Source organism: Drosophila hydei, unplaced genomic scaffold (assembly GCF_003285905.1).
Source record: "Drosophila hydei strain 15085-1641.00,03,60 unplaced genomic scaffold, DhydRS2 tig00008116-arrow-pilon, whole genome shotgun sequence".
Classification (NCBI taxonomy): Eukaryota; Metazoa; Arthropoda; class Insecta; order Diptera; family Drosophilidae; genus Drosophila; species Drosophila hydei.
In genome coordinates this window covers 776605-793182 of record NW_022045829.1, presented here as the reverse complement: position 1 = coordinate 793182, position 16578 = coordinate 776605, and the positions used below count along the sequence as shown (strand labels likewise).

Below are 16578 nucleotides of genomic sequence, written 5' to 3'. Positions count from 1 at the left end.
AGAACTTTGCGGTGCATTCTTCAACGCAACAGCAACAAAAACCGCACACGCAGCGTTTTCTTATCGCTTGCTTCCGCGTAACTCAATTGCTTTAATTGCAATTTACGAAATTTCGTCGCTTGGCGCGAGTGCGCCTGCACTCAAAAGCACAATCCGCGATGACATCTAATGTCAATAACCTCGCTACAGCTGTAAAGGTAAATGCAGAAATGCAAGCCCAGCTTAACGTTGTGATGGCAAATAGGCAAGCCTCCATCATGCCAATAAACTCAAAAATAGATATCGCCTCCGTGCAAGGCATCACTAACAACAAAAACACGAAACGTAAACAGCCAAATTCACCAAAAACCATCAAGAAAAGGCTCATCTTCGACGAACCAAGCACCAGCAATGCAGCATTAATATCAGAAAATCGATTTTCACTGCTCGTAGAAGAAGATGAAGACTACAGCGAATCACCTGTAGCTCCAGAAGCCCCAGTATTGACCGACCAGCAAACTACTCCGAAACCTCGTCCGCCCCCCATATGGTGTCCAAACATCAAGTCTGTGGCCCTACTTCAACAGATAATAGATAAAGTAATTGATGCTAAATCATACGTAATTAAGCCAAAGAAGAATAACATAGGTGTATTAACCCAATGCAGTGAGGACTATCGCAGAGTTATAGACCACTTTACTAAGCTGGAATTGGAGTTCCACTGCTACCAGCTTAAGGAGGACAAACCATATAGAGTCGTGTTCAAAGGGCTTCACTCCAGCACTGATACAACACTAATTAAAAAGGAATTGGAAACCAAAGGCCACACAATTACAAATGTGCACAACCCACTGAGCCGTATGGACAAAACACCGCTAAATATATTTTTTGTTGACGTGGCTCAGGCCCCCAACAACAAAGAAATTTTGGACATTCGAGTTGTCTGCAGGCAACGCTGCACAGTGGAACTGCCAAGAAGATACAACGACCTGACACAATGCCATCGCTGTCAAGAATTTGGACACACACAACGCTACTGCCACAAAGCTCCCAGATGTGTGCGTTGCGCCGGGAAACACGCATCCAAAGACTGCACCCGCGAAAAGGACCAGGCACCAACTTGTGTGCACTGTGAGTTACAGCACCCAGCCAACTATAAGGGCTGCCAAGTATACAAGCGGTTGCGCAAATTGCAATCCCCAGCACAAAAAAGGAGTCCCACACAAACACCGTCTACGGGTCCGAGTACTGCTTCCGAAATTACAAGGCCCCGGAGCATTACCCAAGCCACGAGCTTTGCAACGCCTATTAGTGGTGTTTCTTACGCACAGGCCGCTAGAGGTGGACCGTCAAATAAGAATACCACAAGTGACACTTTGTTCACTGAAATGCTTCAGCAACAACAACGTCAGTTTGACGCAATTAATGCCGAGCTCAAAGCGATGCGAGAAGTACAATCCCAACAAGCAACCATGCTAAACAGTTTAATGGCCATCATAACCAAGCTTGCCTACAAATAATGGCTTTACGTGTGGGTATCTGGAACGCCAATGGCCTGAGAAACAAGACTCAGGAACTGGCTGCGTTTCTCTCACAAGAAAACATAGATATAATGTTAATAACAGAAACTCATGAGTGCCCCACTACACAAATTTTCGGATACGAACACTATCAGGCTCATGGTGAAGGAGCAAACTGCTTTGGTGGATCCTCAATCCTCATACGAGCAACAATACCGCATACACCTTTACTGCCAATTTGCAACGCAACAATGCAGGTCTCAGCCATCACCCTGCCTACGTCTATTGGAGCGATCGAAGTTGCGTCAATTTATCTTCCGCCAAACACTGGTCTGTGTGATCATCACATGGAACAGGTTCTAGGCCAAAGGTTGAATAAGACCCTCATCGGCGGCGACTGGAATGGATGGCACCCATTTTGGGGAAGCAATAGTGCGAATCGTCGCGGAGAAGTCATATTTGAGGCGATTCAAAACTTACAATTCAGCATATTGGCGACTGGAGCCCCCACCCGTTACCCAATTAATGGACACAGGCCCTCGGCAATCGACTTCGCTGTCTACAAAGGCATCTGTGACCGGCAATTGACCATTGAAGAATCCTTGGACCTATCCTCTGACCACCTGCCACTAATAGTCACAATCCACGCGCAGCCACAGCCCTTGCCCATTAGGAAACAACTACTGCCAGCAGGATCAGATTTAGGAGTCTTTAGGCGCGAGCTCCATTACTCTTTGCACATAGAAATGGAACTTAACACTCCTGAAGACGTGGACTACGCAGCAAACAAACTGCAGGAAGAAATAGTCAAAGCTGCGCACCAAGCCGCCCCACCATCTTGCCAAACAAGACAACAGTCTCCGTACAACATCCCCCTCACCTTGGAGGCCCAACACCTACTAATACACAAAAGATGGGCCAGGAGACGCTGGTTAAGATTACGCACGCCTGATGCCAAATCCATGTACAACGAAGCCACGAGGCATCTTAAAGCTGCTCTCGCCCTGCTTCAAAAGAGGTGTATCAGCGATGCGCTGGTACGAGCTGAATCGCCCACTGACGCAGAGTTTCAATTATGGAAATTTACAAGAAAGCTCAAACGGCAGCCAATACGACGTCATCCCATTCGGAGCATTTCTGGTTCCTGGCACATTGGAGACGAAGCTCAAGCTGAGGCTTTTGCAAACCACCTTCAAGACCAATTCACGCCGGTGATTACCGCAGAGGCCTCAGAAATCGAAGCAACAGAAGACATCGTTCTCTCGCCCCTCCCAGCTGAAGACCAGATAACTGGATGTACAAAAGAAGAGGTTCTTGAACACATCAGAAGAGTGAAGGCAAAAAAATCCCCTGGATATGATCTAATAAACGGCAGAGTCCTTAGAGCACTGCCTGACTCCACCATAGACTACATAACTATGGTGTACAACGCCATGCTCCGCATCCGGCACTTTCCAGCCTGCTGGAAGCGCGCCGTGATTGTGATGATTCCTAAGCCTGGCAAACCCGTGGGAGAAATTGAGTCGTACAGACCAATTAGCCTGTTGCCAGTACTCTCCAAAATATTCGAAAGAATATTTCTGGAACGAGTACTGACACATCTGGGACGCCAGGAGGCCATTCCAAACCATCAGTTTGGCTTCAGGAGACAGCATGGAACACCGGAACAGGTTCACAGAGTTGTGCACCATATCCTTGGAGCCTTTGAAGAAAAGATGTACTGCTCTGCCGTCTTTTTAGACATCAAACAGGCGTTTGATCGAGTTTGGCACCTGGGACTGCTGCAGAAAGTGAGGACCACCCTTCCAGCCCCATTTTTCGCGTTGCTATCCTCATACCTTATTGGAAGAACCTTCCAAGTGTCAAGGGGGCAAACAGTATCCTTGACTAGACCAATTATGGCTGGAGTACCACAGGGTAGTGTTCTAGGCCCAACACTTTATACTTTATTCACAGGAGATATGCCAACTCCCGAGCCAAATATAGGAAGTACAGATGCAGTACTCATAGCGACCTATGCAGATGACACCGCCATCTTATCACGTCACGTATCTGCGCAAGAAGCTTCAGACTCACTACAAAAATATCTGGACTCTTTCGGACGCTGGGCAAAACGGTGGTGTATCACCATTAATGCACAAAAGTCTGTACATACTACCTTCGCCACTAGAAGAGGAGATTGCCCAAGCGTTGCATTGGGGCCCACTATTCCCAAAGCCTCAAAAGTAAAGTACCTTGGTATCACTCTTGACAGAAGGCTGACTTTTAAAGCGCACATAAGTCAAGTAACCTCAAAATGCAAAAGCAAGCTAAAAACCCTCGACTGGATGCTGAGAGCTTCAAGCAAGTTGTCTTACAGCAGCAAGGCCGCCATCTACAAGGCAATAGTTGTCCCAACCTTCGTATATGGTATCTCTCTATGGGGCTCCTCGGCGAAGACTACAAGGAACAAAATTCAGACCCTGCAGAATAAAGCACTACGCAGATGGACTGGAGCCAGCTGGTTTGTAAGAAACTCAGTCTTACATAGGGATTTAGCAATTCCCACAGTTGCTGAACTCATTGGGCGACACAGTTCAAGATACGCGGACAGACTTGCAGCGCATCCTAACCATCTCGCAAGCAACCTGGCTATAAACAACAATAGGCGAAGACTGAAGAGATTGCATCCTCTAGACAATATTAGAACTAATTAAGATAGTAGCTACAAGTGCAGAATAATTGGCATATCTGCCCTCCCATTAGTTAAGGTTTAGAGCTAAATGCGCTATAGAGTCTAAGACAATAAGCTGCAACAAAATAAAGAAATAAAAACGAAAAAAAAAAAAAAAAAAAAATATATTTCCCAATTTTATTTTTATTTTTTTTAAAAACATTCATAATTTTATATTACTAAATATATATAATGTTTTTAAAGAAAATAAAAAAAAATGGGAAATATTTTTTGATAATTTAATATTATGAAAAGATGCCTAAAAAGTGTAATTTAAATCTTTTCTTTTATATATATTTTAGATAAACGAGGTCTGTTTCACAAGTATCGCAAATAACTAATTTACTTATTCATGCATAACAATTTTGTGCCCTTGTAACTGATTCCCTGGATATTATAGACGATAGCTTCGCTGTCGACTTCTTCTCCTCAATCGTAGCAAATTGTCAGGCTGACATGGTCCTCTTCAGTTTCAGTTTCGGTTGCACAGTAGGCCAGGTCTGGTCCTGCTTTTGGCCAAGGCTTTGCTGCAGATTCTTTGCTTCATTTTAGAATAATACAAAAAGCAAACAAAAATCTACTGAAACTTGTCGACATAAGACAGGACTAAGAGCACCCACATAGCACAACAAATGAAATGAAATTTGAATATACATAACACTTTTTGAACACACCTGACGTATACGCAACTATTTATAACAAAAATGCTATAATATAAAAATTAGCTTAATTTAAGCACAATTAAGCCTCGCACTAATTAATGACGCCAAACCCATTCTTGACTCACACTTGGATCTTTTGAAAATCTTTTCTAATCTGACAATCTTTTAATAAGCAAAGATAAAAAATAAAATAAAGCGATCTTCTACAGTTTTGTTAAAAAATAAATTCATTTGAATAAGTTAAGTTAAGTTAAGTTCAATGTCAGTTAATCAAGACTTAGACTAGGACAAGTCTGTGTGAAGAGCCTAAGCAATGTCCGTTTCCAGTGCTAGGCAAGTGTCTATATATATAGACAGTATAATTGCCAAAGCTAGCTGAACTAAGGCTGCACTACTTGACTATATTCTATACTATATTCCTATATCTATCCAATATACCAATCTATAATCATATATATTTTGCACACATGTTTATGCCTGATATCTTCTGCATACTTCAAGAGCTAATACGCCCAGTGCAGCTACTTCCGTGCAGAGTAAGACGCACAGACAGACGCTCATTGTAATATACCCCATTAGTCAAATACTCTATATAGTATATACCAGCTATAGTATAGGAATAATACCCAACAGTTCACTGAGAAGTGGCCAAACACGCGCGTGACACAATTTCGCCTAATTGAATTTGAAGACACTGATTATGCTCAGTGTACATATGTCTGCTGCCAGATATATATATATATAGCGTACAGACATCCATGAGAAACCTGAAACCAAGTGAAGCAATTAAAATGGAAAAGATTCACGGTTTATCGGCTCTAATTGCCAGATGAAATATGATTTCCTTTGACACTGAGCGCACTTTACAGTTGCTGCACAGCGACTGAGGCTACCTTCGGCTGTAGCCAAGCTCAATTTGTTGCTATTACTACTACTATTATTATTATTTGTGCTCGTTCAAGTCAGCAGTGCATATTGGCACCAGCTGAAAAGCTAGAGTCCAGGCAATTGGATTATCTATATATATTTGAGTATTAGAGATTGAGCAGCTGATAAGATGTCAAGTTCTTATATATAGTTACTATACTACTATAAGTTACTTGTTCCACAGTTTGAGAGGCAGCAAAAACTAGTTTCGCAGAATGATCACAGCTGCTCTAAAGAAGCACGTCCTTTGCAGATAAAACTTGCCTAGAAATAGAGTCTGCTACATGTATCTCTTCTACAGGTTGGAACTCATCTGCAGATAGACCTTCTCTACATACAGACTCTCTCTTCGAAAAGACCTCCTCTGCAGAAAGACCTCCAGTGCAGTTAGTCCGTCTGTAGAAGTAGACCTTCTCTGCAGACATTCCTTCCAGGTGGACCTCTTCTACAGATAGACCTCTTCAACAGCTTATAACTCCTTCACACATAAATCTCGAAAGAGACCTCTATATGTATAGCGCTTACAGATAGACCTCATCTACAAATAGTTAGGCTTCCTCCTCACTTTGAAAACTCTTCTACAGAGAGACCCTCTCTACAGATCGAGCTAAAAACGAATATAAATAATACAAAAAGATACATTTTAGAGTAAATTTCGTTGTTTCTGTATCGTGAACAGGCATAGTGCAGTCGGCTATGCTCGACTGCCAGTTTAGTTGTTATTATTACTTGCTACTAATATGGTTTAGTTTGCATTCGCCTTTCGGACTGCCTCGCCTAAATATGTACATTGAATGCTGCTGTATATGAGTTTATACTATACATGTGTGTGTGTGTGTGTGCCTGCTCCAAAGGTCTCAGCATTCAATTGAGGCAACGTTGCCGCCAGCAAATGAACAGAAGCAATAGAAGTTTATCTAACTCAAGTATCTCATTTCATTGTCTAATTAGTGTGCTTAGAATTTCAGTTATCTCTCTCTCTCTCTACATACACATGCACACATATAGATGAGCCAGTGCCCAAAAGTATCTTCAGCTAAACAAAAATAAGCAAAGTCCCCAACAAGAATAATAGTAATAATAATAACAATAAATAATGTATATTTGCTGGGCTGCTCGCCTGCTTGGCTTGGGCATATTCTGGCCTTGAAATCGAATTTCTTACGCATCGATTATATATTTGTGTATAGTATGTGTGTGTGTATCTAGTTTTGTGTATTTCAGAAATTCCTGTTTAATATTTCATTTGCGAGAAAAGTTTCTGTTGACAGCGCGATTTGTCTCGATGTTTGTTTAATTTATTTGCTGTGCTTTCGTTATTGAGCTCCGTTTGAATAGTGAAGAAACATTTCACTCACTTGACTCAACTTGCCTTTATCTTCAGACAACAATATATATATATATATATATCTATGGATATTGTGTGACTCATCAGCATAAAGTTTTTTATTGAACGTATTGTTCATCATTAGCTACAATCTGTAATATCCTATAAAGAATTGAAATCTTGCTTAATCAAACCATCATCGAACGATGGAAAGGACAACTCTCTGCTGACAGGGCATTAAATTCCAAGCAACTCTAAACTAACTAAGCACGTAATCTAAGCCTATAAGAGATCTCTTCTTATTTCTATTATCATCATTTATCAAGTCTATAGTAAAACTGTATGAATCACAGTTGACAACGTTTCCCTGTGACTCTCATAATAAATCAATCCCAGTTGATTCAATGAGATGTGCAGCTTGAGTTTTCTAAGTATTTTAACTATTTTTAAATCCACAAAAATGTATAAAAATTCTTCAATTCTTCTTTTTACTGTCGTATAATAAAAAGAGGCGTGGCAAATAGAGAAGTGTTACATCTGCTGTATGAGAGAAGCATTAGACGTGAAGTTTAGAATTTATGCTCGGCTGGCAACACAGGCACAACTATATATAGCAGTTAGATATATCTATGTCAATTGGGGTAAGCTAAATTGGTTAAGAGTATAACAAATATACTTGCATCTGTTTGTTATAAAAACTGTATTTGATGCCCAATGGCAGGAAGCAAAGTCAACAGTCAGAAGTCAAGGAACTAACAACGATCTTAAGCAGCTTTAAGGAAGGAAACATTCAAACATTAGTGATCAGGTGAGTTGCTTTCATAAATAATAAACTAAATTGCTGGACAGTCAAGATTCTGCTCTACTCTAGTCTAGTCTACTTTATATACTCAAATCTAATTCCACTCTATCTCCAGCTAAGATAGACTGCAATTGCTTTAAGGAATGAAAATCTATAAAATATTTCATCTAACTGGATTTAGCTAAAAGTAATTTCTGCATCAATCTGACATTTCTCACAGAGTCTCCAAGCGATTCTCTGCGGAAACAAAACCAATTTGTGTCAAATGACAATAATGAGGCATTCAAAAAAGTGCAATGGCTTTGGCAATTGCGCTTTACCCACGCTCTGCCAATGATTGAATCGAATTTTATGAATGGATGCACATGCTACTTAAAGTACACTGAGAGAAATTATACAAATGCAGTTAGCAAGTAAAAGAAATCCAATTGAATATGCCCCAAATTAAATGCTAAGCTTTTAGCCTCATTATCTTAACTTATTAAAACTGGCAAATGGCGATAAAATACATATTGCAGCCAAACCTTTCTTCAAGTGTATTATTCGAACTGTAGCAAATGCTATTGATAGCCATTAATTGCCTGAAATAGCTATAGAAACAACTTTAGTCGTTGCATTTGCCTGACTTATGCAACGGTTTTTTTATAGCCTAGCATGCATATATATATATATGTATATAACTATATATATATATATATATATATATCTTATTTATGTATTCTCATTCGCATTCACATCAGAGATCTCTGCTCGTTGCGCTTTATAAATGGCACACAAATCGACCATTTCCTGCTCTACGCCCACCAAGCGCCGGCGAAATTGTCGAATTGTCGCTCGACTTTTTGTTCCCAGCCGAGCCGAAAAAAAATTAGTCAAAAGCGTGCGACAGAGATGGCTGCTGTAGATTACGTCAAGCTATCCGCTGGCTCTGGCAGCATAACGGTTTTCGTATCGTTTCAGCGACGTTTTTTCATTTCAAATTATTTATTTGATTGCAATGCCAATTGGCGTACAGGTCGTATGCGCAATAGCTAGTGGCGACACCTTGTGAACCTCGAGCGAACTACAAATCAGTCATGAAAACAACTACGATGTGCTTGCTTTGGCTATTTAGCAAGAGATGGCGCAAGTTAGCAAGGGGAAATAAATGTGCAATGCAATTGCCGTCATTTCTTAATTCTGATTATAAATTATTTGTCTTTTCACAATTTTGAAATTAAATTGTTACATATTGATTAATTTTGCCACAAAATATTGTTTTTATAGTATATACGCAAGGCAAATGTGTGCGCAATGACCCGAGGCGACACCTCGCGGTTAGAAGCTAAACTGTCTTAGGGAAATACAGTGCGTATTAAGCTTACGTTACTTAGACATAGATGGCGATATGCATCAAGGAAAACAGAGCTTAAAGAAACGCATTTACGGAATACTTGTTCATGGAAATTTTTATCTTTTTAACATAATAGCAATAATTTACTAAAATTTCCCGAAATAATTCAGAACATTTAGTTTAATGCTCCTCTATTTATACTAAGGAAGTATTAATTCTTGCGTAATTATTCTATTGTCCTTGGACTTTTCAACTTCATATATTATGATGGCATTAAACTTAATTTCAAAAATGCAGCAACTGATCGACAAATCTATCGAAAGAAAGATAGAGGCGGATAATAATTTGGCTATCAACAACAGGCGAAGTCTGAAGAAGTTACATACTCCGTACCGTCGCGGCATCAGATAAAATAGAATAAGTAGCAATTAAGTCTAGAATTGAAGATTTATATACTGGCATACTGCTCTACGCATTTGTTAAATAGGCTAGAGAGTCAGATTTAATAAACTGTAGCTAACAAACTGAACCAAAAATATTTAGCCTGAAAGAAGACTATAGAAACTATGTGCAAGTGATGTAAAGCGCTCTCTATTGGCAGTTTTCGCAAGTTTTGCTGTCTAGCATTGTATTTCTACATGTCGATGATAGATAACATCGAGTTCATTTAGCAAATTTTTAAATTTAAGAAACATTTAAAAATCTTCAAGCATCTGAACTTCGAGATATATATATGTATATATATATGTCCATCACACATTTTTCTATATATGCATATTTCTTTTTATAGCTCTGAATGAAACATCAAATGTTGATCAATTCCGAAATATAATTTGATTTTATATTCCTATATCCATAAAGTTTTTATGTTAAAAAAGCAATCATATCTTTATAGGTTTATTAAATCTTTGACCATTCAAAGACTGCGCTCTTTCATTTGCTTTTCTAATGTTTTTCCAAGTGCTGAAGGCCATTAAAAACACATTAGACAAAAGTAAGTACAGCTAATTGACAATAATTTTAGATGAAGTCTTGATGATTGGCTGATTGACGATTGATGAATGTAATTATTGGCTAATTAAATATAATTAGAATATGATTAGGCATAGTTCGAGCGCTTAAGTACATACGCTTACAGCTTCAACTCAAATTAACTAATTGCGACTACGACTAATGGCAGCGTGTTTAAATTATTTAAATTACGACTAATGCCGATGAATTGGAAAATGAAATTAAATTAAATTTGTAAACTTTTACAGCTAAACTATGATGTGTGTGTGTGTGTGTGTGCGAGTGTGTGTGAACTAGTACTAATTTGTCCGTTCATTTGTGAGAGCCTTGCTTCTCGATGCTGCATGAGACTTATTTGATACAGTTAGAAGGGGATGAAAGAGAGTGGCAGAGGGAGCGGCCATTTGATTGGTAACTATCTGCAGCCGCATGACTCAACGACCATGTTCGGCAAGGTCTTGATTGTCGCCGAGTTGTTGGAGTCCAGCACGACCAACTGCAACGAGGAATACTGTTTGGCGGTACAGCAGGGTATCAGGTCCAAGGGTTTGCGTGTACCATTTGTTGAAAGGATTTTCTGTAAGTCAAAAATCCAAATTAGCATTTGCAAGTGAATCGAAATTGCATTTGCAACTCACCAGCAATGAGCTGTGATGCGATGCGGCTTGGGCAACGCTCGCCACGGAGCTGCAGGAGCCGCGACAGAAGTAGGCATCGTAGCCCTTCGGCTGCAATATCCAGTTGTCCCAGCCGATGTCCGCGAATGATATATACAGCTTTTCCCGACAGCATTCGGTGACGCCGCTCGAGCAGTTGATGTTGCGCTTCTGCCGGGATTTGCTGCGTCGATTCTGTGTATCGATCATTATGAACGGTCTGTAGTTGTTGTTCACCGAGATGATCTCCTCCATGCTCGCGATGTCGCACGACTCGCAGGTGATCTGTATCAGATGGCTGAGATCGTGATTGCCGAACCAGCGCTTGATCGGCCATTCAATATTGATCTTCATCCATTCATCTGCAATGGATATGAAGAAATTAAGTTGTTTAATATATATTTTACAGATAGATTAGTGAATAGTGTGGATGGGCAAGTCCGAATCACTCTCAGCTCTTCTTCCATAACAGCTTCTGCCTAACAGCCTTAGCTCAACAGTCTGCCCTTAACAGCCCTCGCTAACAGCTGCCACTTAACATACCTCTGTTAACTGTTTCTCTGCTCTATTTTCGCACTTTGCTTTTTGGCTGTAATCAAATCTAACACATTGCAACTGTGCTTGCATCAGGGCTAGCTCAGCATTTGCTTTTCTCTTGAGTCACCATTCTTAATTACATTTTCGTCTATATATATAAATATATAAATTTATTTATTGTTTATTTTGCGTTGTGCTTGGCTTAGCTTATCGACAGCTGGTAAAATTCTGGAGAGACTAAAGTTCAGCTTGTGGCTTTCATAAAAAAATATTTTGATTTCGTAGCCAAAAAGTTATTCACCCCCACAAATCCCGGATAGCGGACAGCGGCCCCTGCATACGCCGCTCCTATCGATGATCTTTCGCCCAAAAGCTCAACGTAAACAGTTGCTAATGGACCAAGCACTTATCGCCATTATTCTAGTCCACATATTCTTGAGATTTCTAATTAGATTTCGAATACGAATCGGCTTCTCTCGCTTACCTTGCACGTCCACCGACTGTATGGCTATGGTCTTGGCCAATGGCAAATACTTGGAGTCAAGTTGCTGCTCCACCTCGGATACAAGCAGCGTCTGCTGCTTCTGCTGCTGCCCGTTCGACTGGCTCTCGTTGCTCGACTTGGTGTAGTTCTGCTTGTTCTTGTAGAGCCACAGAACTGCGCTGCTCACATCGAAGCCATCCGCATCCATATCGTCAATCTTAAAGCTGAAGCACATCGAAGGATGCGCGCCTAAGCGACGGCACTCGGTTTCTTCTATAATAAAGAAAGTCAAATTGATATGCTCAATGAATCATATATTTATACTTCACTTCCTCTCTACTACTCTCTTTACTCTCTACTCTATATACTCTATGTACTCCATATACTCTATAGACTCTATATACTCTATATACTCTATATACTCTATATACTCTATATACTCTATATACTATATATACTTTATATACTCTATATGCTCTATATACTCTATATACTCTATATATTCTATATACTCTATATGCTCTATATACTCTATATACTCTATATATTCTATATACTCTATATACTTTATATACTCTATATACTCCATATACTCTATATACTCTATATACTCTATATACTCTATATACTCTATATACTCTAAATAATCTATATACTCTAAATACTCTATATACTCTTTAAACTCTCTCTACTCTCTATACTCTAAATATTTTTTGTACTCTCTCTTCTGTCTCCACTCTCACTATTCTCTCTACTCTCTCTACTCTCTACTCTCTCAACCCTCTCTACTCTCTCTACTCTCTCTACTCTCTCAACCGTCTCTACTCTCTCTACTCTCTCTACTATCTCAACCCTCTCTACTCTATCTGCTCTCTACTCTCTACTCATATCTCTCCACTCTATAGTGTCTTTCTTTGGGGTCTAGTAGGGATAGATCAATATAGAAAAAATACTTTTAAGGAAAAATTTCAAGTATACCTCTAGGGAACTATTCTCTATTTCCAGCTCCAAATTAAATTAATATCTAAAATTTACAATTTTTTTTGTCAAACTTACCTCTTTGAAGGAGTATAAATTTCTGATTGGTGCGCGCGTAGTAATCATCGTAGTCCTTGTTCTTGTTGGATTCTTCTGTATGCTGCAGCGTGACGCCCTCGAAAATGGGGCGTGGCAGCTCGATGGCGGACACATTGGGACTCTCCTTGAGGCGCAGTTTCTCGAGAATTTGCTGCTTAACAAACTCGATGCGAAGACGTCGCAGCTCTTCCTCCGTGATGTGCTCCACTTGGCGATTGCTCTCGCACTTGGGGCAGCCACTCGAGGCTGTGCCATTGGTATGGCTGCTGGCATTATGAGCTGCAGTGGCATCCTCAAGAACAACTGGTGGTGCTGGCTCGGCCAAGTTCAGCTGCAGCTCGTTGCGAATAAAGTCCTGTGGATCCTCGTTCTGCATCAGCTCATCAGCGGGCGCATCATTGGACATAGGCGGAAAAATCTCAGAGAGGTCCTGCTCCTGGTCCTGATCCTGCTCCTGCTCCTTGTCGTCAAACTCATAGCCCTGGCTGAGCAGCTGCCACAGCTTGGGACTGGTCTTCAGCTGTGTGGCAGAGACGCGATGATAGCTGCGCTCCTGCTCCAGCTGATGCTCGCGCTGCCTGCGCAGATGCCGCCTCAGTCGCTGCTCGTAGTGAAGCTGATTCAGTTCCTCCTCCTCGCTGGTCGGATCCGGGGCAATGCGTTTCGGCTGACGATCGCGTTGCTGGCGTGTGTGATGCTGCTGCAGCTGCTGTACGTGTTGGTGCTGCAGGTGCTGCGAATGCTGATGCGGCTGATGCCGCGAATGCGGATGAGCGCGCACCAGAGGCAGGCTGCCTGCCTCGTCCGAGCCACCGGGATGCGAGCGCGCATAGATGTTGTTGTTCTCTAAGGCCAGGCAGAGCAGCAGAGCCAGGGTCATATAGTACTTGGCCATCTTCGACTTTATTCTTTAACAAAACTTGGCTCTAATCGAAACGCGTTATTTGGCCTTAAAAAAACACTTTTATTTATTGTTATCTGTTCGGCAGCAATTGAAACTCAATGTTCGTAGTCCTTTGGCTTACAAAACTCATAGATTTGCAGCTTTGCGCACTAATTGTTGCCGTTTTGTTAACTTGTTGTTGCACTTTTTGTAATTATTTATTAATCTCAATTCGTTTTCAATATTTCTCTTATATCTTTTGGTTATTTCAATCTATGCTGCATAGTGTGGATTGCAGATTTAAGTCAAACTTTTAGTTTTTAATAGCTGCAAGTAGAGAAAGGTCGAAGAACATTTTTAGAAAATATTTTTAAAGAAATTAAAATAAATATAAAAAATTTGAATTAGGTAAATTTATAAATAATATATATATTTAGAATTAAAATGAAACAAGAGAAGTGTAAACAAATAATATTAAAAAAATATTAATAATCAAGTTTTAAAATATAAATGACAAATTTTTAAATAAATAAATAACTAGAAATATTAGAAAAATATTTCCCTAAGATTTTCAAGTTTTACTCAATTTATATTATTTCAGCTACTTCATAGATAATTCTAGAGCTACGAAAAAACCCCAATTAAAAGTTCAATTATATTGCCAATGTATAAATATTCTATTCGAATTACATCACTTTTCCAAGGCATAAAAAACCCATTTTCCAATCAGACACGCGGCAAAGTGCAGGCGAATTTCGATTTGATTTTGATCGTTTTCAAACGTTGCAATTAAAATTGCAGTAATATAAAAAAAAATAAATAAAAACTAATATTTAATTGGCATTATCGTCGCAGCTCGGAAACTGCGCACCGAAAGTGTGTACTAAAAGTAAAATTAATAAATTGCGCCTGCATCGATCAATGGTGCAGGCGCAGGCGATTAAGCTGAATTGCATGAGACGTATGCATCACGTATACGCCGCATTGAGCAGGCAATTAATTAATTGAAAATAGGGACCACACGTACCGTTAGAGCTCATTAACTTATAATTTGATTGACTTCGTCACGTAGCCAGAGAGCAGCTTACAGTGGAACCAGCCGGGGTCAAGACAAGCTGCGAACCCGGACACGAAACACACGAAGCACGAAATACGAAATACGAAACACGAATCGAAATTCAACGCAAATTCTTTCTTTTCGTATTTTTTGCTGAATTTTGTGTTTACTTTGCTGTTAGTTCTTGCCATGCGACAGCGCAAACGAGTTGTGAATGAATGAGCCGCCTGTCTGATTAGTAGAACATTTTATGTCTTCGCTGCAATTGATTGATCGCTGTCGAACAGCGAACAAAAGAGAGACGGAGACAGCGCAGGCGAGAGAGCGCAGTCGACGCGTCGTCGCTTCGTATGACACGAGGCGGCACACGAACGCGACACAAACGTTCGCTTGAACGTTCGTTCGCTCGTTTCGTTTTTCCCACAGCCAGGCTGGCCCGCCCCCCTGTGCTCTTTGGCCGTGGTACGCTGCAGACAAGACAAATTCATATGCAAATATTCTGTCCATTGCATCAGCTTAAGAAGACGTCGACTGCGACGTCGACGCTGCAGCAGCAGCAGCTGTGCATAAAGCAAAGAGAAATGAAAATCAATCTGCATAAATTGTGAAGTTAATTTATTTGGTTCCGTTCAATTTGATTATTTTTGGTCTTTTTTGCACCTGCTGGCTGGCTTGACCAATATTTTAATATTTTAATATGTTCGGATTGAATCAGACACGCTGTGATTGTCCATCAGCATGTGTGTCAATCACTTAACATGGCTGATAAGCGCCAAATTGCTCAATTCGCAATAAAAAACCACAAAAAAGTGAATAAAATTAAAGATTATTTTTATGATGCCCACATGGAATATGTCACATAATTCGCTCTGTGTATGGATGTATGAATGAATGTATATATGAATGTATATATGAATATATATAATAGTTCAAATCACAATTAACGCTACTTATATGATGCACATATACAATCATAACTGTTTTATAATTGCTTGTATGATTGATGTTTAATCACTTTGCACCGAGAGCTGAGCTAATCGAACTGATTATGCTGCGATTAAGAAACGGAAACAGCAACAGGCGCATAGCTAATGATCCAGTTCGAATTAATTAACCTTGTTACGCCAAATATGTAAATATATATGTACTATATACTGCAGATATACTATATATGGCTTATATATTGCCAATTTAAGAGAAGCTATTTCAAGTCGATTTTTTTAGATATAAATTTCATCAGCCAAGTTAAGAAACGTGTACGTGAGACTTGGCAAAAAATAAATCAGCAAAGTTTTATTTTATGTTATCTCAGCATAGACAGAAAGAGAGAGCGTATGCGAGAGAGAGATAGAAAGAGGTCATATAATGAGCTCAAGATCGTTTTCTAAATAGTAAGGCCAAATTTTGATTATAATAATTGAATAAATTCATTTTTATCTACAAACTGTTTCGTGTTTCAATAATATACAAAATATGTATATACATTTATTTCATATATAGATCACAATATCTTGTAGCCTACTTATCAATAATTTATCCAACTATTTGCTCTTCCCAAAAGTATGCAAGAGATCTGACGAGGTAAAATTTATAAAGTATTACAAAACATT

The 16578-nt window shown here is 39.7% G+C and overlaps 1 protein-coding gene across 1 annotated transcript; it reads right to left on the bottom strand.

Moving 5' to 3' along the window:
* Nucleotides 1-10192: 10192 nt before the first annotated feature.
* On the bottom strand, nucleotides 10193-15163 carry LOC111596329 (inhibin beta A chain). Its single transcript, XM_023310494.2, has 5 exons — nucleotides 14939-15163; nucleotides 13008-14238; nucleotides 11952-12224; nucleotides 10913-11292; nucleotides 10193-10851 (listed from the first exon to the last, which is right to left on the bottom strand). Exons 2-5 carry the CDS (start codon nucleotides 13921-13923, stop codon nucleotides 10690-10692), a joined length of 1731 nt encoding a protein of 576 aa, XP_023166262.2. The 5' UTR covers nucleotides 13924-14238; nucleotides 14939-15163; the 3' UTR covers nucleotides 10193-10689.
* Between the last annotated feature and the right edge of the window lie 1415 nt (nucleotides 15164-16578).